Source organism: Coregonus clupeaformis, chromosome 1, assembly GCF_020615455.1.
Source record: "Coregonus clupeaformis isolate EN_2021a chromosome 1, ASM2061545v1, whole genome shotgun sequence".
Lineage (NCBI taxonomy): Eukaryota > Metazoa > Chordata > Actinopteri > Salmoniformes > Salmonidae > Coregonus > Coregonus clupeaformis.
Genome location: NC_059192.1, coordinates 94315992 through 94339386, shown reverse-complemented (window position 1 = coordinate 94339386; position 23395 = coordinate 94315992). Strand labels below are relative to the sequence as shown.

Sequence of the window (23395 nt, the reverse complement as noted above, 5' to 3'; positions counted from 1 at the left end):
ATTTTCAATAAATTTGCTAACATTTATAAAAACATGTTTTCACTTTGTCATTATGGGGTATTGTGTGTAGATGGGTGAGAAAAATATTTATTTAATCCATTTTGAATTCAGGCTGGAACAACAACAACATGTGGAATAAGTGGAGGGGTATGAATACTTTCTGAAGGCGCTGTAGACTAGTCTACCCACACTGCATCTGCAAGCTGTTGGCTAGAGAGCACATGCCAAGACCAGGGTGGATACACTGTTAGATATACTGCTAGTACTGTTAGATATACTGCTAGTACTGTTAGATATACTGCTAGTACTGTTAGATATACTGCTAGTACTGTTAGATATACTGCTAGTACTGTTAGATATACTGCTAGTACTGTTAGATATACTGCTATTACTGTTAGATATACTGCTAGTACTGTTAGATATGCTGCTAGTACTGTTAGATATACTGCTAGTATTGTTAGATATACTGCTAGTACTGTTGGATACACTGCTAGTACTGTTAGATATACTGCTAGTACTGTTAGATATACTGCTAGTACTGTTAGATATACTGCTAGTACTGTTGGATATACTGCTAGTACTGTTAGATATACTGCTAGATACACCGTTAGATATAATGTTAGATACAGTGCATTCGGAAAGTATTCAGACCTCTTGACCTTTTCCATATTTTGTTATGTTTCAGACTTATTATAAAATTGATTAAATAAAATGTTTTATTTCTAAAATTGATTTTATTTTCATCTACCTACACAATACACCAAAATGACAAAGCGAAAACAGGTATATATATTTTTAAATTATTGCAAATATATAACAAATTAAAAACAGAAATACCTTATTTACATAAGTATTCAGACTCTTTGCTATGAGACTCAATTGAGCTCAGGTGCATCCTGTTTCCATTGATCACCCTTGAGATGTTTCTACAACTTGATTGGAGTCAACAAATGGTACATTCAATTGATTGGACATGATTTGGAAAGGCACACACCTGTCTATATAAGGTCCCACAGTTGACAGTGCAAGTCAGAGCAAAAACCAAGCCATGAGGTAGAAGGAATTGTCCGTAGAGCTCGGAGACAGGATTGTGTCGAGGCACAGATCTGGGGAAGGGTACCAAAACATTTCTGCAGCATTGAAGGTCCCCAAGAACACAGTGGCCTCCATCATTCTTAAATGGAAGAAGTTTGGAACCACCAAGACTCTTCCTAGAGCTGGCCGCCCTGCCAAACTGAACAATCGGGGGAGAAGAGCATTGGTCAGGGAGGTGACCAAGAACCCGGTGGTCACTCTGAAAGAGCTCCAGAGTTCCTCTGTGGAGATGGGAGAACCTTCCAGAAGGACAACCATCTCTGCAGCACTCCACCAATCAGGCCTTTATGGTAAAGTGGCCAGACGGAAGCCACTCCTCAGTAAAATGCGCATGACAGCCCGCTTGGAGTTTGCCAAAAGGCACCTAAAGACTCTCAGACCATGAGAAACAAGATTCTCTGGTCTGATGAAACCAAGATTGAACTCTTTGGCCTGAATGCCAAGCGTCACGTCTGGATGAAACCTGGCACCATCCCTAGGGTGAAGCATGGTGGTGGTAGCATCATGCTGTGGGGGTGTTTTTCAGTGGCAGGGACTGGGAGACTAGTCAGGATCGAGGGAAAGATGAATGGAGCAAAGTACAGAGAGATCCTTGATGAAAACCTGCTCCAGAGCGCTCAGGATCTCAGACTGGGGTGAAGGTTCACCTTCCAACAGGACAACAACCCTAAGCACACAGCCAAGACAACGCAGGAGTGTCTATGGGACAAGTCTCTGAATGTCCTTGTGTGGCCCAGCCAGAGCCCGGACTTGAACCCGATCGAACATCTCTGGAGAGACCTGAAAATAGCTGTGCAGCGACACTCCCCATCCAACCTGACAGAGCTTGAGAGGTTCTGCAGAGAAGAATTGGAGAAACTCCCCAAATACAGGTGTGCCAAGCTTGTAGCGTCATGCCCAAGAAGACTCGAGGCTGCAATAGCTGCCAAATGGGCTTCAACAAAGTACTGAGTAAAGGGTCTGAATACTTATGTTAATGTGCAACATTTCTAAAAACCTGTTTTTGCTTTGTCATTATGGGGTATTGTGTGATTGATGAGAATTATATATATTTTTTAATCCATTTTAGAATGAGGCTGTAATGTATTCTGTAATATTCTACGGTATCTTAGTCACTTTAATAATGTTTACATATCTGCATTACTCATCTCATATGTATATACTGTATGCTATAATATTCTACTGTATCTTAGTCCATGCCGCTCTGACATCGCTCGTCCATATATGTATATATTCTTAATTCATCCCTTACTTAGATTTGGGTATATGTTGTGAAATTGTTAGATATTACTGCACTGTCGGAGCTAGAAGCACAAGCATTTCGCTACACCCGCAATAACATCTGCTAAACACGTGTATGTGACCAATGAAATTTGATTTGATGTAACAAAATGTGGAAAAAGTGAAGGGGTCTGAATACTTTCCGGAATGCACTGTATGTGTGTGTATGTGTGTGTGTGTGTGTGTGTGTGTGTGTACGGTACCTGGGAGATATTGGGGGCATCCTGGGATGTGCTTTTGTATGTTATTGCTGTAAGAACGAGTTAGCTAGCATGTTCTAATTGTAAGGGTCACATTAGCTCCCTGCTAATTCAGTTATTTCCATGCTAACAGACGAATCATGAATCTACATTCATCAACACACTGTTGTCCTACACATCTAAATGCGCTAGAATAAACACAGATCAACTGGGATCGATGGCTGGACACTCCTTTCTTTTAAAAACACCAACGCAAGAGTTACAAAGTACGATCACATCTGTTACACAGAAGTGCACAGTCACGCCGTTACCTTGGCAGACCCGTCCGCGTCCCTGGAACCCGGGCAAACAGGAGCAGATATAGGAGGATCCCCCACTGTAGCTACAGAGGGCACGCTCCGGGATGTCGCAGTCATGGCTTCCGGCCGTGCAGTGGTCCACGGGACGGTCCAGTCCTGGAGAATCATCATCATCATCATCATCATCATCATCAGCAAGTCAGTCAGTCAATCAATCTATCAATAAATCAGTGAATCAATCAACTCCTGGAAAGGATAGGGGTGTCGTCATCAAGACAGGAAATACTTCAGATTAACCAATAGGCAAACTGTATGTTAGTAGGGTTTTTTGCAACATTTAGGCCTAGATTCTGACACAGGCTGACACAAAAGAGATGATCTGATTGGTCAAAAGACCAATTCCTGAAGAAAAATAATAATCTGAATTGGGCTGCCTGTGTAAAAACAACAATATCTGTCTGTTACTGAGAAATGAGCAGACATACTAGACTCTCATCTGTTCTGTTTGTATTTCCCTTATATGGCAGTGTTTAGTGTTTATCCCCAGAATAAAAAACAGCCAGGAGAGAGAGAGAGAGAGAGAGAGAGAGAGAGAGAGAGAGAGAGAGAGAGAGAGAGAGAGAGAGAGAGAGAGAGAGAGAGAGAGGGGGCAGAGCAAGAGAGAGAGAGAGAGAGAGAGAGAGGGGGCAGAGCAAGAGAGAGAGAGGGGGCAGAGCAAGAGAGAGAGAGAGAGAGAGAGAGAGAGGGGCAGAGCAAGAGAGAGAGAGAGAGAGAGAGAAAAGAGAGGGGGACAGAGAGAGAGAGGGGGGACAGAGAGAGAGAAAGAGGGGGCAGAGCAAGAGAGAGAGAGAGAGAAAGAGAGGGGGACAGAGAGAGAGAAAGAAAGAGAGAGGGGGACAGAGGGGGAGAGAGTGGGGGACAGAGAGAGAGGGGGTCAGAGAGGGAGAGAGGGGGACGGGGGGAGAGGGAGAGGGGGACAGAGAGAGAGAGAGGGGGACAGAGAGGGAGAGGGGGACAGAGAGAGAGAGGGGGACAGAGAGAGAGAGAGGGGGACAGAGAGGGAGAGGGGGACAGAGAGAGAGAGGGGGACAGAGAGAGAGAGGGGGGGACAGAGAGAGAGAGGGGGACAGAGAGAGAGAGAGGGGGACAGAGAGGGAGAGGGACAGAGAGAGAGAGAGAGAGCGTACCTTTGCAGGTGTACCCGTCGCTAGCGAACTGGTATCCATCATTACACTCACAGCGGAAGGTTCCGGGCTGGTTGTTGCAGACTGAGTGTTCTCCACAGGTCTGGGGCGTCTCTCTACACTCATCAATATCTGACAGGAACACATGGAGACAAACAGAAACCTGAGTCAGTCTGTTCAGATCTGAGGGGTTCGTATCGACTTTGCTCACCACTCACATATGATAGAAAAGTAACAGCAACACCGGAGCGCTGGACACTAAACACTAAATGTCGACGGTATGTCGATTTGAAAACTGCAGGTTACTTACAAGTTATTACCTATAAACATGACAATGAACCTGTGGGGCTATCGATCAATGTATCGTCTGGGGGAATATTTTTCTAAGTGTGCCACCAAACCCAAAATCCCAGGATGCACAGCAAAATACTTCAGGAACATATTAGACCAGTCACCGTTGGACCAGTCACCGTTGGACCAGACACCGTTGGACCAGACACCGTTGGACCAGACACCGTTGGACCAGACACCGTTGGACCAGTCACCGTTGGACCAGTCACCGTTGGACCAGTCACCGTTGGACCAGTCACCGTTGGACCAGTCACCGTTGGACCAGTCACCGTTGGACCAGTCCAATATGTTGGAAGGTTTTTCGGTGTTCTGTAGAGTATCTGGATAGCAGCGGGACTGTAGTTCACTGGTTGGACTGTGACTGAATCAGACCGGTTTCCTTATGACTAAATGTGTTTGGAGATACAGTTTCCTGTGTCTGTCAAACATCCTTCCTTTTCTTTCAGTGGCTAAGAGCACTTCCTTTCCCCTCATTCCAAACCCGTCCCAACCTCTCCACAACCCCACCCCAAGCCTGTCCCAAGACAAAATAAGAACTCCTCTCTATGTGGACTAGGGACTAGGGACAAGGGTCCTCATCTTAACCTCTGTGTGCCCGAGAGCACTTCCTTTACTGTCGTCCTAAAGCTGTTCCTCCCCTCTCCCAAACCTGTCCCAAGACTGTCCCAACTCCAAAGACAACACCATTTCCTAACCCAGCTCCAAGCCCAAAATAGAAACCCCCCTCTCTATGTGAAGGGGCTATTCCTTTCTTCCTCCCTGGGGAAGTGGACTGTAGATCATATTGTTTATGTAGTCTGAAACCCTGAGATATGAAGGGAGGGACTAGGGACTAGGGTGGAAATGGTCCTCTAATGAACCTCTGATTGACTGTTTGGTCTGGGAGTCAGAGAGTGAACGGACAGGATTTGTTTACAGGATGGGCTCTCAACCAGGACTTCACAGTCCAGAGTACAGCAGAGTACAGCGTACAGCAGAGTACAGAGTAGAGAGAGTACAGCACATAGTACTGCACAGTACAGAGTACATAGTACAGAGTACAGCACATAGTACAGAGTACAGCACAGTACAGAGTACAGAGTATAGAGAGTACAGTACAGAGTACAGAGAGTACAGAGTATAGAGAGTACAGTACAGAGTACAGAGAGTACAGTACAGAGTACAGAGTATAGAGAGTACAGAGTATAGAGAGTACAGTACAGAGTATAGAGAGTACAGAGTATAGAGAGTACAGTACAGAGTACAGAGAGTACAGTACAGAGTACAGAGTATAGAGAGTACAGAGTATAGAGAGTACAGTACAGAGTATAGAGAGTACAGAGTATAGAGAGTACAGTACAGAGTACAGAGAGTACAGTACAGAGTACAGAGTATAGAGAGTACAGAGTATAGAGAGTACAGTACAGTACAGCATACCTGTACGTGGTAATGAGGACACTGTAATAGGTCATGGAGCATTAGATAAATGTTTTTCCCTTCCCTGGAATGCAAAATACTGACTGGAGCTTCATTTAACTACCAAATGATGCTGTTAAATGATGTAATTGTTCAGATCTGGTACTGAACAGCTCTCTGGCTGTGTAGTATGAGTACTCCAGACAGGCGTACCATTACAGGCAGTCCCCATAACATACCATAACAGGAGCGTCCGTCTCCTGTGAATCCCGCAGCACAGTGGCAGGTGAACTCTGTCCCCTGTTCGGGTCTACAGACAGCGTTGGTGTCACAGCCGTGTCTCCCAGTGAAACAGGGATTCTCCTCTTCCTGCTGGCCTCCTGGACAGAAACACAACCAGTTGAGTTTAATACAGCTTTTCCCAAACTCTCCCATCCCCGAGGGGTGCACACTGATGTGTGTAGTGCTAGGGCAAAATATGATTAGGACCGAGTTTTGGGAAGTGCTGGTTTAATATCACATTATCAATGTAATTAAGAACTGCATTATCACACATTTAGACAATGTTTCATATTGTATTGTAGGTTGTTGCTACACCCCCAAAACTGATACTACTAGAAACCGTCAGCCAAACTAAACTATATAACCTCCCGAGTGGCGCAGCGGTCTAAGGCACTGCATCGCAGTGCTAGCTGTGCCACTAGAGATCCTGGTTCGAATCCAGGCTCTGTCGTAGCCGGCCGTGACCGGGAGACCCATGGGGCGGCGCACAATTGGCCCAGCGTCGTCCAGGGTAGGGGAGAGAATGGCTGGCAGGGATGTAGCTCAGTTGGTAGAGCATGGTGTTTGCAACGCCAGGGTTGTGGGTTCGATTCCCATGGGGGGACAGTATAAAAAAATTAAATAATGTGTGCACTCTCTAACTGTAAGTCGCTCTGGATAAGAGCGTCTGCTAAATGAGGGCTCTCAGTTAGGAGGATCCGTCTAGAACAGGATGGAGGAAATGACTACGAATAGAAAACGTCTTCAAATAAGACAAAATAAGACTAACAGAAAGATGTGTCAATTAAGGGAGGAGGAATCGGTCTAAGCAGGAAGGAAGTGAAATCAGACCAATCAGAGAGACAGGAATAACCTCAGACAGGAAGTGACCTCACCTTTGATGTCGCCGATCTTGTTGCTCATGGCGTATCGGATCAGCTCGTTGTTGGAGTCGTACATCACAAACACCTGGTCCACGCTCAGCATCTGTAGGAGACATGATGTATTAACACACTTGGTTAGAGCTTACACACACACTCAGGGTCAGCTCCTTTGGATGGATGCACTTTGTCCTTGCTAAGTGTCTTGGGCACAGTGGCAGTGGTTTGTAATTCAATCAGTCTTGATTGATTAGTGTGCACCTGTGTGGGCAGTATGACCCTGGCAGCCTCGTCATGTGGACAGCTCTGGAAGGTGATGGACTGTCTCCACTGGTACGTCCTGGTCTCAGCAGAGCCATCATCCAGATTCACAGTGTAATCCCTTGTAGAGGAAGACGTGATCACTGAGGGAACAGGAGGCAGACATTAACACGCAACACTAGAACTATTGATCTCAATCTTAACTTCAACCACATAGTCCAGCATAGAGGAAGATGTGATCACTACAGGAGGAGAGACACCAGGCTCAGAGGAAGATGTGATCACTACAGGAGGAGAGACACCAGGCTCAGAGGAAGATGTGATCACTACAGGAGGAGAGACACCAGGCTCAGAGGAAGATGTGATCACTACAGGAGGAGAGACACCTGGCTCAGAGGAAGATGTGATCACTACAGGAGGAGAGACACCTGGCTCAGAGGAAGATGTGATCACTACAGGAGGAGAGACACCAGGCTCAGAGGAAGATGTGATCACTACAGGAGGAGAGACACCAGGCTCAGAGGAAGATGTGATCACTACAGGAGTAGAGACACCAGGCTCAGAGGAAGATGTGATCACTACAGGAGGAGAGACACCAGGCTCAGAGGAAGATGTGATCACTACAGGAGGAGAGACACCAGGCTCAGAGGAAGATGTGATCACTACAGGAGGAGAGACACCAGGCTCAGAGGAAGATGTGATCACTACAGGAGGAGAGACACCAGACGCGACCAGGTGATGGAGGTGCAGCCTATGAATAGATATCTACTTCTATGTTTAGAACCTGTTAGAATCCTTTAGAACCCTGTTTAGAATGCGTTTAGAATCCTATTGGATGCAGAGCCTAGTTTTATCAAACATGGTTGTATATTTAAGCAATGAGGCCCGAAGGGTGGTGGTATATGGCCAATATACCACGACTAAGGGCTGTTCTTCCGCACAACGCAACACGGAGTGCCTGGACACAGCCCTTAGCCGTGGTATATTTAACATACAGCACAAACCCCTGAGGTGCCTTATTGATATTATAAACTGGTACCAACTTAATTAAAACAGTGAAAATAAAAGTGTTGTCATACCCGTGGTATACGGTCTGATATACCACGCCTTTCAGCCAATCAACATTCAGGGCTGGAACCACCCAGTTTCTAATATATAATTGGTAGCAGTATTTCTATCTGTATTTCTAGCTGTAGCTGGGACTTCGCCAGGAGACTGGAGGATACGTCTATAATAAACAGAGTCCTTCTGGAGTCTAGCCTGTTTATGGAAAGCAACATGCTACATCGTGCTAGAACGGTATAGTCTCAGGGGGTTAAGGGTCAGAGGTTGGAATGACTTACGGTTGGAGCTGTACTGGTAGATCTCTGAGTAGGGCTCTATCTGGACAGTGGATCCTCGGAGGACTTCGGGGACACGGCCCTCCAGTGTGGTGCTGACCACCAGGTGATTATGCTCATCTATCCCACTGAACACCTGTTTGATGGTCAGCTTCTCCTGGGCTGGTAGGAAGGTCACCTCAGCCTGACACATAAACTCACCACCTGGAGAGGAGACATTTTCATTTAATTTAATTGATTTACTGCCAGCGTAGTCCACTCAGTAACAGCAACAATTGCCACTGTTTTCCAGGGAGTCCTGGGTTCTGACACAAATAGCGAGAGGCAAAACGTGCTTGGCCCGGACTGGACTCAACGTTGGCCCTCTGTCCTCCGTCTCTAACACTCTCTGCTCTGAGGTAATGTGAGGAGAATGTGGTGGGAGATATCTAGAAGACAGCTGGCCTTTCCTGGGTGTGTCTGTGTGTGTTTGTGTGTCTGTGTGTGTGTGTTTGTGTGTGTCTGTGCGTGTGTGTGTGTTTGTGTGTCTGTGCATGAGTGTGTATGTGTGTGTCTGTGTGTGTGTGCGTGTGTGTGTCTGTGTGTGTGTCTGTGTGTGTGTGTGTGTGTGTGTGTGTGCGTGTGTGTGTCTGTGTGTGTCTGTGTGTGTGCGAGTGTGTGTCTGTGTGTGTGTGTGTGTGCGTGTGTGTGTGTGCGTGTGTCTGTGCATGTTTGTGTGTGTTTGTGTGTGTGTGTGTGTGTGTGTGTGTGTGTGTGTGTCTGGCCTGACTAAGTGGTGTTGCAGCTGCAGCAGAACCCAGCAGCTGTGAATCACGTCAAGTCATGAAACCCCAGACTTCCTATATACAGTGGGGGGAAAAAAGTATTTAGTCAGCCACCAATTGTGCAAGTTCTCCCACTTAAAAAGATGAGAGAGGCTTGTAATTTTCATCATAGGTACACGTCAATTATGACAGACAAAATTAGATTTTTTTTCTCCAGAAAATCACATTGTAGGATTTTTAATGAATTTATTTGCAAATGATGGTGGAAAATAAGTATTTGGTCAATAACAAAAGTTTCTCAATACTTTGTTGTATACCCTTTGTTGGCAATGACACAGGTCAAACGTCTTCTGTAAGTCTTCACAAGGTTTTCACACACTGTTGCTGGTATTTTGGCCCATTCCTCCATGCAGATCTCCTCTAGAGCAGTGATGTTTTGGGGCTGTCGCTGGGCAACACGGACTTTCAACTCCCTCCAAAGATTTTCTATGGGGTTGAGATCTGGAGACTGGCTAGGCCACTCCAGGACCTTGAAATGCTTCTTATGAAGCCACTCCTTCGTTACCCGGGCGGTGTGTTTGGGATCATTGTCATAAGAGGAGGTTTTCACTCAAAATCTCACGATACATGGCCCCATTCATTCTTTCCTTTACACGGATCAGTCGTCCTGGTCCCTTTGCAGAAAAACAGCCCCAAAGCATGATGTTTCCACCCCAATGCTTCACACTAGGTATGGTGTTCTTTGGATGCAACTCAGCATTCTTTGTCCTCCAAACACGACAAGTTGGTTTGGTTTCATCTGACCATATGACATTCTCCCAATCCTCTTCTGGATCATCCAAATGCACTCTAGCAAACTTCAGATGGGCCTGGACATGTACTGGCTTAAGCAGGGGGCACTGCAGGATTTGAGTCCCTGGCGGCGTAGTGTGTTACTGATGGTAGGCTTTGTTACTTTGGTCCCAGCTCTCTGCAGGTCATTCACTAGGTCCCCCTGTGTGGTTCTGGGATTTTTGCTCACCGTTCTTGTGATCATTTTGACCCCACGGGGTGAGATCTTGCGTGGAGCCCCAGATCGAGGGAGATTATCAGTGGTCTTGTATGTCTTCCATTTCCTAATAATTGCTCCCACAGTTGATTTCTTCAAACCAAGCTGCTTACCTATTGCAGATTCAGTCTTCCCAGCCTGGTGTAGGTCTACAATTTTGTTTCTGGTGTCCTTTGACAGCTCTTTGGTCTTGGCCATAGTGGAGTTTGGAGTGTGACTGTTTGAGGTTGTGGACAGGTGTCTTTTATACTGATGACAAGTTCAAACAGGTGCCATTATTACAGGTAATGAGTAGAGGACAGAGGAGCCTCTTAAAGAAGAAGTTACAGGTCTGTGAGAGCCAGAAATCTTGCTTGTTTGTAGGTGACCAAATACTTATTTTCCACCATAATTTGCAAATAAATTCATTAAAAATCCTACAATGTGATTTTCTGGATTGTTTCTCTCTCAATTTGTCTGTCATAGTTGACGTGTACCTATGATGAAAATTACAGGCCTCTCTCATCTTTTTAAGTGGGAGAACTTGCACAATTGGTGGCTGACTAAATACTTTTTTTCCCCACTGTATGAAATACAATGACTATGTAAACGAGTAAGAACAGTATGTCAAATCTATGTTAAAAGGTCAGGAAGTTCCTACTGTTATGTACAGTCTGACCTTCAACTTGTCAACAAGCCCTTGACTAGGTGAATCAGGTGAGTTATTTCAGGGCTAACAACAACATTGTGAAATGCCTGGGGATCCTCGAGGAGAGGTTTGAAAACCACTGGGTTCGCTTATTAATCAACCGCACACAATTCCATGGCAACTGGTCAAGGCAGACTAGGTTTCACCGATGATGCTGAATCCGTTCTTGTGTCCAGGCTGTTGCAGGGCGAAGGCCCATCCGATGACTCCTCCCAGGGCTGACAGGGGCTGTAGGGAGGGGCCTAGGCTGGCAGGGATGGTGCTGATAGCCACGTACGCTCGCCCGTCATTGGCTACCACGTAGGAGTGCAGGTCGTTGCTGTTGAACTCGACAGGAGACGGAGAGTTGCCCACGTACACCCTGCCGTTCACCTTGCCGTTCATCCTCTGGGGCTTACCTGATAAAACACAGAAGAAGAAGAATGTATTACTTCTTTACTGTCTACTGTCACATATTTATTAATCCACTTCCCTGATAGACAGAACAGCAACAAGTCTGGGAAAGAGTCGCTCTGCGGTTGTCTGATGACTGGCTAGTTATAATTGAATTGACAAGCTAGCAATGAGTTACCACTCACATATTAACCATTTAGCAGACGCTCTATCCAGAGTGAATTACATGATCACAATTATGATCATTGCCACACCCTTTTGATTTTCATATAGATAATTTGCTGAGTGATAATTTAGTTTTGGTTCAAAAAAGTAGAAAAAGAAGTAGCTATGGAGTTGAGGAAAATTGGGGACTTACCCTCTGAAACACACTGTATTCCGTTGCCGTAGTAGCCGAGCCGACAGTGACAACAGTAACCGCTGGCGTAATCTTTACAGTCGGCGAAGGTGGAACACTTCTTCCTGTTGTTGGCACAAGTCTCAGAGTTGTAGGAGAACACTGTAAGAGGAGAAGGTCATGGTATGGTTAGCACATCAGAAGGACCTGGTCGGGTCATGGTAAGGTTAGCACATCAAACATCAGAAGGAACTGGTCGGGTCATGGTAAGGTTAGCACATCAAACATCAGAAGGAACTGGTCGGGTCATGGTAAGGTTAGCACATCAGAAGGACCTGGTCGGGTCATGGTAAGGTTAGCACATCAAACATCAGAAGGACCTGGTCGGGTCATGGTAAGGTTAGCACATCAAACATCAGAAGGACCTGGTCGGGTCATGGTAAGGTTAGCACATCAAACATCAGAAGGACCTGGTCGGGTCATGGTAAGGTTAGCACATCAAACATCAGAAGGACCTGGTCGGGTCATGGTAAGGTTAGCACATCAAACATCAGAAGGACCTGGTCGGGTCATGGTAAGGTTAGCACATCAAACATCAGAAGGACCTGGTCGGGTCATGGTAAGGTTAGCACATCAAACATCAGAAGGACCTGGTCGGGTCATGGTAAGGTTAGCACATCAAACATCAGAAGGAACTGGTTGCAATGTTCTTGCATTTCAAACAAAGTTCTAGAATTAATAAATAATTATAATCTAGAATTAAAAAATGTAAAAAGTTCTAACATTTTAAAACAAAGTTTTAGAATTTAAAACAGTTCTAAAATCCTAAACAAAGTTCTCGAATTTCAAAGAAAGTTCTAGAATTTAAAACAAAGTTCTCGAATTCAAAGTAAAGTTCTTGTTTCCCATGCTACCACACAATGTGAACCCACCGTCCACGTTGATGTCTCCATCATCTACCACCACCACCTGAGGCTGGTACTGGACCGTGTGGACCGTGAACTGGTCCCCGTGGTGAGGTCCCTGGTGAGGCTGCTCCTCGCGGTACACCTCCTCCTCCGGTTTGTAGGGAGGATACTTCACCTGTTGCCCTCCTCCAGGATACCTCTCTGAGGCAGCCTCCTCCGGGACCCTTGACTCTAGGTCTGTGTCTGGGGGCAGGTCTGTCACCTCTCCTGGAGCCACGCTTGTGAAGTAAGGAGAAGTCCCAATCTCGTACACCCACACGCCTCGCTTACCTGAGTTGGTCTCCCTAGAGAGAGACAGAGCAGGAGGAGAGAGACCGTGAGGAGTGATCACTAGAGGAACTGACTGATCCTGCAGTATTATGTCTGTACTTCTGTGGGAAACCAAATATGACCTTCCTCACAGACATTGGTGGAACAAAGTCTTGCTACGAAAGACCCTCAGTTCTAGCCTGGTCCCAGATCTGTTTGTGCTGTTCTAGCCTGGTCCCAGATCTGTTTGTGCTGTTCTAGCCTGGTCCCAGATCTGTTTGTGCTGTTCTAGCCTGGTCCCAGATCTGTTTGTGCTGTTCTAGCCTGGTCCCAGATCTGTTTGTGCTGTTCTAGCCTGGTCCCAGATCTGTTTGTGCTGTCTTGCCAACACCTGACAAGGACCACATGAGTTGGCAAGACAGCACAAACAGATCTGGGACAGGGATACCTTGGTTCTTCAGTGACACGTGGTAAGTATCACAACTTACTCTGCAAGAGCCTTGTGTTAAGTTGTTGGCTCAATAACCCACCATGTCTATTTAACATTGTTATCAGGAAATATTCCAAAAGTATGGAAATCAGCTCTTGTGCAGCCACTCCATAAGGGCGGGGACAGTAGTGATCGTAATCATTATCGGCCCATTTCAAGGCTTCCTTGTCCAGCTAAGATTCTTGAATCCTTGGTACATGTACAACGTTGCTCTTTTTTATCTGAGAGATGTATTTTGAATGTAAACCAATCAGGCTTTAGTCCTGGGCATAGCACTAGTACAGCAACCACTTTAGCTGTTAATGATCTTGTCAACGCTTTAGACACTAAAATGAAATGTGCTACTTTGTTTGTGAAGCTGTCAAAAGCTTTTGATACCGTTGATCATGTTATTTTATTGAATAAGTTGTCCTCAATAGGCCTGAGCTCTGACGCCTGTTCATGGTTTCATGATTATCTTAGTGACAGAACTCAGGCCATCGTTGTCACGGTTTCGGCCGAGGCTGCTCCTCCTCCTGGTTCGGGCAGGCTTCGGCGGTCGTCGTCCCCGGAGTACTAGCTGCCACCGATCTATGTTTCATGTTCATTTGGTTTTGTCTTGATGTTGTACACCTGTGTCTTGTTAGTCCTCGTTAGTGTCCTATTTAGTTCTCGTTGTGTGTGTTTGTCTTTGTGTGTGATTGCTCTTCTGTTTCGTGTTGGAGCTACGTACTTCCCTCCAGTGTTTTGGAGAGGTTTTTCGCACATGTTAGTGCGCCGTTTGTTTGACGCCTGTGTGCGCCATTATTTCGCCTTCGGGCTTATTGTGCTTATTTTCTACGTGAATATTGCACTAAAGTCTTTTGGACTGAGCTTCTGCGTCCTGCGCTTGATTCATGCACCACACCCACCTTCAGCACCCCTTGACAGAATCACACACCCAAATGGAATCAGCAGGATCTGCAGTTACGCCTGAGTCGCTCGAGGAGCATGTTCACGGCCAAGATGACCAGATACGACAACTGGGGACCGCTCTACAGGACGTCATCAACACCCTGCACCGATGGGAGGCCAGCGGGTACCCACACCTCCACCTACCCTGCCAACCCCATCGGCCGGTCCACCAGTCCCAGGTCCGGAACCCAGGGGGATTCGGCTCTCGCTCCCGAGGGCGTATGACGGAACAGCTGCCGGGTGTCAGGGGTTCCTCCTGCAGGTGGAGCTCTACCTGGCCACTGTACACCCGGTGCCCTCGGGACACGAGAGCGTTTCCGCCCTCATCTCCTGTCTCACGGGCAAGGCGTTGGAGTGGGCTAACGCCGAGTGGAGGAAGATGGACGCCAACACCATCTCCTACTCCTACGAGCGTCTAGTCCACCTGAGACAGGGGAGGAGGAGCGCACAGGCGTTTGCTCTAGAGTTCCGGACTCTAGCGGCGGACGCAGGGTGGAATGAACGGGCCCTCATCGACCATTTTCGATGTAGCCTACGGGAGGACGTTCAACGTGAGTTGGCCTGCAGGGATACCCATCTCACATTCGACCAGTTGGTCGATACAGTGGGGAAAAAAAGTATTTAGTCAGCCACCAATTGTGCAAGTTCTCCCACTTAAAAAGATGAGAGAGGCCTGTAATTTTCATCATAGGTACACGTCAACTATGACAGACAAATTGAGAAAAAAAATCCAGAAAATCACATTGTAGGATTTTTAATGAATTTATTTGCAAATTATGGTGGAAAATAAGTATTTGGTCACCTACAAACAAGCAAGATTTCTGGCTCTCACAGACCTGTAACTTCTTCTTTAAGAGGCTCCTCTGTCCTCCACTCGTTACCTGTATTAATGGCACCTGTTTGAACTTGTTATCAGTATAAAAGACACCTGTCCACAACCTCAAACAGTCACACTCCAAACTCCACTATGGCCAAGACCAAAGAGCTGTCAAAGGACACCAGAAACAAAATTGTAGACCTGCACCAGGCTGGGAAGACTGAATCTGCAATAGGTAAGCAGCTTGGTTTGAAGAAATCAACTGTGGGAGCAATTATTAGGAAATGGAAGACATACAAGACCACTGATAATCTCCCTCGATCTGGGGCTCCACGCAAGATCTCACCCTGTGGGGTCAAAATGATCACAAGAACGGTGAGCAAAAATCCCAGAACCACACGGGGGGACCTAGTGAATGACCTGCAGAGAGCTGGGACCAAAGTAACAAAGCCTACCATCAGTAACACACTACGCCGCCAGGGACTCAAATCCTGCAGTGCAAGACGTGTCCCCCTGCTTAAGCCAGGCCCGTCTGAAGTTTGCTAGAGTGCATTTGGATGATCCAGAAGAGGATTGGGAGAATGTCATATGGTCAGATGAAACCAAAATAGAACTTTTTGGTAAAAACTCAACTCGTCGTGTTTGGAGGACAAAGAATGCTGAGTTGCATCCAAAGAACACCATACCTACTGTGAAGCATGGGGGTGGAAACATCATGCTTTGGGGCTGTTTTTCTGCAAAGGGACCAGGACGACTGATCCGTGTAAAGGAAAGAATGAATGGGGCCATGTATCGTGAGATTTTGAGTGAAAACCTCCTTCCTTCAGCAAGGGCATTGAAGATGAAACGTGGCTGGGTCTTTCAGCATGACAATGATCCCAAACACACCGCCAGGGCAACGAAGGAGTGGCTTCGTAAGAAGCATTTCAAGGTCCTGGAGTGGCCTAGCCAGTCTCCAGATCTCAACCCCATAGAAAATCTTTGGAGGGAGTTGAAAGTCCATGTTGCCCAGCGACAGCCCCAAAACATCACTGCTCTAGAGGAGATCTGCATGGAGGAATGGGCCAAAATACCAGCAACAGTGTGTGAAAACCTTGTGAAGACTTACAGAAAACGTTTGACCTGTGTCATTGCCAACAAAGGGTATATAACAAAGTATTGAGAAACTTTTGTTATTGACCAAATACTTATTTTCCACCATAATTTGCAAATAAATTCATTAAAAATCCTACAATGTGATTTCCTGGATTTTCTTTTCTCAATTTGTCTGTCATAGTTGACGTGTACCTATGATGAAAATTACAGGCCTCTCTCATCTTTTTAAGTGGGAGAACTTGCACAATTGGTGGCTGACTAAATACTTTTTTCCCCCACTGTATGTCCATCCGTCTGGACACCCTGCTGGCCACCCGTGGACGTCCCGAGGGGGGTCCGTCCATTCCGCCCTCCGGCACCTCCGAGCCGAGCCCTATGGAGCTCGGGGGTGCCGGCGCTAGAGAAAGGAGGAGGAGGAGCCCGAGGGGGGCCTGTCTCCCTGCACCAAGTGCGGTCGTGGAGGGCACACTGCGGCCAGGTGCTGGGGAGGGTTCTCCGGGGGAGAAGACAACAGGCCACGCACTGGGGGGCCTCCCAGGTGAGTAGACGTCCCACTTACCCAGAGCTTTCTGTTGCGCACTTTTGTATACCTGTGTGTTTTCCACAGGTTGCACCTCATTCCCAGCATAAGGCGCTAGTAGATTCAGGCGCAGCTGGGAATTTTGTTGATCGGAAGTTTTGTTTAGATTTAGGGATCCCTCTCCTACCTGTTGACAAACCTTTTCCCGTTCATGCCTTAGATAGCCGCCCGTTGGGGTCGGGGGTTGATTAGGGAGATCACAGCACCACTTAGGATGTGTGCGCAGGGGGGTCATGAAGAGACTATACAGCTGTATCTGATCGACTCTCCTGCGTACCCAGTGGTGCTGGGAATTCCCTGGTTAAGCACCCATAACCCTGCTATTTCGTGGCAACAGAGGGCTCTCGATGGGTGGTCTGCTCAGTGCGAGGGGCGATGTCTGGGTGTTTCCGTGGGGCGACTTCGGTGGAAAGTCCAAACCAAGTGCCCGCACTGCACATTCCGCCTGAATATGGGGATTTAGCTCTCGTGTTTAGTAAAACTAGGGCGACGCAGTTGCCTCCTCATAGACAGGGGGATTGTGCGATTGATCTCCAGGCAGGAGCAGCGCTCCCACGGAGCCACGTGTATCCTTTGTCTCAAGAGGAGAGAAAAGCTATGGAGACTTACATAGCCGAATCTTTGAGACAGGGATACATTCGGCCCTCCACTTCTCCCGCCTCCTCGAGTTTCTTTTTTGTGAAGAAGAAAGATGGAGGGTTGCGCCCGTGCATTGATTACCGTGGTCTCAATCAGATTACTGTGAAATACAGTTATCCACTCCCTCTGATTGCGACCATGACAGAGTCATTGCATGGAGCGCGGTTTTCACAAAATTGGATCTCAGGAGCGCGTATAACTTGGTGCGCATTAGGAGGGCGACGAATGGAAGACAGCGTTTAGTACCACGTCAGGTCATTTCGAATATCTCGTCATGCCATATGGGTTGATGAATGCTCCATCAGTCTGCCAATCCTTCGTAGATGACATTTTCCGGGATATGCAGGGACAAGGGGTGGTCGTGTACATTGATGACATTCTGGTGTACTCGTCTACCCGAGCCGAGCATATAACCCTGGTGCGTCGTGTATTGAGGAGGCTGTTGGAGCACGACCCATATGTCAAGGCAGAGAAATGTCTGTTTTTCCAGGAGTCGGTCTCCTTTTTGGGTTATCGGTTGTCCGCGTCAGGGGTGAGAATGGAGGTGGATCGTGTGTCCGCTGTGCGTAATTGGCAAACTCCAACCACTGTAAAAGAGGTGCAGCAGTTCTTGGGCTTTGCGAATTACTACCGGAGGTTTATCCGGGGTTTTGGACAGGTGGCAGCTCCCATCACGTCCCTTCTGAAAGGGGGTCCGGTGCACCTGCAGTGGTCAGCTGATGCGGACAGGGCCTTTAGGAGACTGAAGGACCTGTTTACGTCGGCTCCGGTGCTGGCGCATCCGGATCCCGCATTACCCTTTCAGGTTGAGGTAGACGCGTCTGAGGCTGGTATAGGGGCCGTTCTCTCTCAACGGTCCGGCACGCCACCTAAACTCCGCCCCTGTGCTTTTTACTCAAAAAAGCTCAGCCCGGCGGAGCGTAACTATGACGTTGGGGACAGGTAGCTGTAGTTCAAGCCCTTAAGGTGTGGAGGCATTGGCTTGAGGGGGCTCAACACCCTTTCCTCATTTTGACTGACCATCGGAACCTGGAGTACAATCCGGGCAGCGAGGAGACTGAACCCTCGCCAGGCTCGATGGAGTATGTTTCTCACCAGGTTCGTATTTAAAATCACGTACATCCCTGGGTCCCAGAATGGTAAGGCAGATGCGCTGTCCCGGCGGTATGACACGGAGGAGAGGTCCGTTGAGCCCACTCCCATACTACCGGAGTCTTGCCTTGTGGCACCGGTGGTGTGGGAGGTCGATGCCGAAATCGAGCGAGCGTTGCGTACCGACCCCAGCCCTCCACAGTGTCCTGAGGGTCGGAAGTACGTTCCGCTCGAGATTCGGGATCGACTCATTTACTGGGCTCACCGTCACCCTCCTCTGGACATCCGGGTATTGGCCGGACAGTGCATTGCCTTAGCACTAAATACTGGTGGCCCACTTTGGCTAGGGATGTGAGGGTTTATGTCTCCTCCTGTTCGGTGTGCGCCCAGTGTAAGGCGCCCCGACATCTGTCCAGGGGTAAGTTACAACCCCTGCCCGTTCCACAACGACCATGGTCCCACCTCTCTGTGGATTTTGTGACAGACCTTCCCCTCTCTCAGGGGAATACCACCATCCTGGTCGTTGTGGACCGGTTCTCTAAGGCCTGTCGTCTTCTCCCTATGTCGGGTCTTCCTACTGCCCTACAGACCGCTGAGGCCCTATTTACCCACGTCTTCCGGCATTACGGGTACCCGAGGATATAGTGTCTGATCGAGGCCCCCAGTTTACCTCCCGTGTTTGGAGAGCGTTCATGGAGCGTTTGGGGGTCTCGGTTAGCCTTACCTCAGGGTACCACCCGGAGAGTAATGGGCAGGTAGAACGTGTCAACCAGGATGTGGGTAGGTTTCTGAGGTCGTATTGCCAGGGCCGGCCGGAGGAGTGGGCACGGTACATTCCCTGGGCTGAGATGGCCCAGAACTCTCTCCGCCACTCCTCTACCAACCTAACCCCCTTCCAATGTGTGTTAGGTTACCAGCCGGTTCTGGCACCTTGGCAGCAGAGCCAGATCGAGGCCCCTGCGGTGGATGATTGGATGAGGCGCTCGGAAGAGACGTGGAACGCTGCCCACATCCACCTGCAGCGGGCCGTCCTTCGTCACAAGGCGAGCGCCGATCTCCACCGCAGTGAGGGGCCGGTGTACGCACCCGGAGATCGAGTCTGGCTCTCTACCAGAAACCTACCCCTCCGCCTGCCCTGCCGGAAGCTGGGTCGGCGGTTTGTGGGGGCCCTTTAAAGTCCTGAGAAGATTGAACGAGGTGTGTTATAGGTTACATCTACCTGTTGAGTATAAGAATATTAACCCCTCGTTCCATGTGTCTCTTCTCAGGCCGGTGGTAGCTGGTCCACTCCAGGACAATGAGATAGGGGAGACTCCTCCGCCCCCCACTGGACATCGAGGGGGCTCCGGCGTACACCGTTCGGTCCATCTTGGACTCAAGACGCCGGATGGGGGTCTCCAGTATCTCGTGGAGTGGGAGGGGTACGGCCCGGAGGAGCGGTGCTGGGTGCCGCGGAGGGACATCCTAGACCCATCTCTCCTGTCGGAGTTCCACCGGGACCATCCCGCGCGCCCTGCTCCGCGTCCTCCTGGTCGTCCCCGAGGCCGGGGGTCGGCGCACGGCTGAGGCCGCGCGTCAAGGGGGGTACTGTCACGGTTTCGGCCGAGGCTGCTCCTCCTCCTGGTTCGGGCAGGCTTCGGCGGTCGTCGTCCCCGAGTACTAGCTGCCACCGATCTATGTTTCATGTTCGTTTGGTTTTGTCTTGATGTTGTACACCTGTGTCTTGTTAGTCCTCGTTAGTGTCCTATTTAGTTCTCGTTGTGTGTGTTTGTCTTTGTGTGTGATTGCTCTTCTGTTTTGTGTTGGAGCTACGTACTTCCCTCCAGTGTTTGGAGAGGTTTTTCGCACATGTTAGTGCGCCGTTTGTTTGACGCCTGTGTGCGCCATTATTTCGCCTTCGGGCTTATTGTGCTTATTTTCTACGTGAATATTGCACTAAAGTATTTTGGACTGAGCTTCTGCGTCCTGCGCTTGATTCATGCACCACACCCACCTTCAGCACCCCTTGACAATCGTGATTGATGGGGTTAAGTCTTAATTTCTTGAAGTGCATACAGGTGTACCACAGAGGTCGATTTTGGGACCTGTTCTCTTCACTATTTATATAAACACCATCTGTTAAAAATTGTAAACTACTTATATATGCAAATTATACTATTTTATACAGTATGCTATTGCCCTGACTGTTGATCTGGCTGTGTCAAAACTACAGTCAGATTGTATAGCTATGCAGGAAAACTACAGTCAGATTGTATAGCTAGCTATGCAGGAAAACTACAGTCAGATTGGATAGCTATGCAGGAATCCCTGATTTAAAACTTGTGCTTAATACAGGCTAAACGAAATACATGTTGTTTTTAAACTCTCGTAAGAATGTTTCAGATGAACTACACGTTCACTCATTAGAGATGGTTCTCCAATCGAACGTGTTCCTGTGTATAAATACTGAGTCATTTGGGTTGATATGGATTTGACATTTAAAAAACATATAGATGAGCTTTCTCTAAGCAGAAGGAAGCAGATGATTCAGTCCACCTTTTGATCTGTTCCTGATTATGGTGATATTATTTATCAAAGTGCAGCTGCTACTACTCTTAACCCTTTGGATGCCGTCTACCATAGTGCCCTTCGTTTTGTTACAGGCGACAGTTTGATACTCATCACTGCATCCTGTATCAGAAGGTTGGCTGGACTTCGCTAAAGACCCGTAGATCTCTACATTACTCCCTTTCTGTTTACAAGGCCCTACTTCATAAATCTGTCTTATCGAACTTTGCTGTTGAAGTATAGACTCCTGAGCTGTCTAACCCGCTACCAGGATTGGTTAACTCCTGAGGTTCTCCACCGAGGAGGGAAATCTGCTTATAGTTTTAATGATCCGTATTGCTGGAACAAAATGTAAAATATATTTCATCTTGATGTTCTGGTGCTGTTCGGGCAATTTGAAGTATTGATTGGGGACTTATTTGTGGAGGAATATAACTGTTTTTCTGGGCGATATGTGATGTTTTATTTGTGCTTACCATGACTGTGTTTTTGTATTTTAATGTGTGTATATATATATATATATATATATATATATATATATATATATATATATACTGTATATACTGAGTATATAAAACAGTAAGGATCCCTCCATAATATTCGTTGGGGCATGCTGGCCTATGTTGACTCCAATGCTTCCCACAGTTGTGTCGAGTTGGTTGGATGTCCTTTGTGTGGTGGACCATTCTTGATACACACGGGAAACTGTTGAGCGTGAAAAACCCAGCAGCGTTGCAGTTCTTGACACATACCTGTGCGCCTGGCACCTACTACCATACCTCGTTCAAAGGCACTTAAATCTTTTGTCTTGCCCATTCACCCTCTGAATGGCACACATACCTCTTTAAGGAATACCTGGAATAGTATAACAGTAATCCTTCTACCCCCCCGGTGGTTGTCCCACTGGCTATCCTAAGTTGAATGCACCAATTTGTAAGTCGCTCTGGATAAGAGCGTCTGCTAAATTACTTAAATGTAAATGTCAAATACACAATCCATGTCTCAAGGCTTAAAAATCCTTCTTTAACCTGTCTCCTCCCCTTCATCTACACTGATTGAAGTGGATTTAACAAGTGACATCATTAAGGGATCATAGCTTTCCCTTGGATTCAGTCTATGTCATATACTCAGTGTATATATTTTTTGTATAATGTGTATATTTATATTGTATTATACAGGACGCATTTGGATAAGAGACCTATGGTCTCAATATGTCTTCCTTGTTAAAATAAAGGTTAAATACATATTTAGAAAATAAAAAGTCCAGTACTTACTCTGCCAGCGCCCTGACAGAGGTCTCCCTCTCGGTGGTGATGCGGTAGTACGGTCCCTGTCTGGTGAACACTAGGTACTTGACCAGCCCTTTACTGAAGCCAGCCTGCATGGCCTGACTACTGCCCCCTACAGCTGTGGAGGCAAACTGCAGCCCCTCCCTGGGGTAGAGGAGGATGGCATAGGAGGCAGTCTCAGCTGACGCTATCACCAGCTGGAAGCTGTTCCTCTGTTGAAAAGAGAGGTTACGAGAGAGACTTACAACAGGGTTACATTGTTAGGATTCAAACGCAAGAATGTCACTCACTGTTTCCGCTTGCTCTTTGGGGTCAAGGTCGGGCTACTCTAAAGCACTTTGTAACCTCTCTTTCCACATTAATACATTTACTTGATTGATTGATTGATTGACTGGTAAATTCTGATCTCACCTGTTTCTCCAGTCCGTCTCCTCTGCTGTGGCCATGGTGTTGGCTGGAGACAACATCTACCCAGGTGACGACCACAGTGTGTTCCGGCTCCACCTAGTAAAAACAAGTAACAGCTACTTTAATTTCATTCATTGCTTATGACCTACAGTATGTATTTTGTTTATAGTGTTTTAGTGGAATATTTTTACAATGTAAATTGTACTCGCAATTCAGCTTATTGCCAGTTGTACAATGTCTTGGTTAAAGTAAAACAAATGTCTCTCTCTCTCTCTCTCCATTATCTTTCTCTGTCCATTTTCTCTCTCTCTGTCCATTAACTCTCTCTCTCTCTCTCTCTTTCTCTCTGTCCATTCTTTCTCTCTCTCACCTCATCGTCCTCTGGAAAAGCCCTGTTGATCTGGTCCGCAGCCTGCCGCAGGGTGGCTGGGCTGGCGTCCTGCCGGTAGTACACCTTACCCACGCCGTCACCAGTATCCAGGTCGCCGTGCAGGACCGCGATCATGCCGA

At 47.4% G+C, this 23395-nt stretch overlaps 1 protein-coding gene across 1 annotated transcript in view; it reads right to left on the bottom strand.

Annotated features, from left to right (window-relative positions):
• Positions 1-23395, bottom strand: part of nid1a (nidogen 1a) — a 97277-nt gene that overhangs the window by 60001 nt on the left and 13881 nt on the right. Inside the window, exons 2-13 of the mRNA XM_041895502.1 lie at positions 23256-23395; positions 22889-22981; positions 22463-22689; positions 12711-13030; positions 11800-11940; positions 11195-11446; positions 8552-8752; positions 7209-7351; positions 6963-7053; positions 6045-6185; positions 4063-4191; positions 2888-3031 (exon numbers count right to left, since the gene is read on the bottom strand). The exon at positions 23256-23395 is cut by the window's right edge and continues 76 nt beyond it. Of these exons, the coding sequence (XP_041751436.1) occupies positions 2888-3031; positions 4063-4191; positions 6045-6185; positions 6963-7053; positions 7209-7351; positions 8552-8752; positions 11195-11446; positions 11800-11940; positions 12711-13030; positions 22463-22689; positions 22889-22981; positions 23256-23395 (2022 nt within the window). The remainder of the gene's footprint in view (positions 1-2887; positions 3032-4062; positions 4192-6044; positions 6186-6962; positions 7054-7208; positions 7352-8551; positions 8753-11194; positions 11447-11799; positions 11941-12710; positions 13031-22462; positions 22690-22888; positions 22982-23255) is intronic.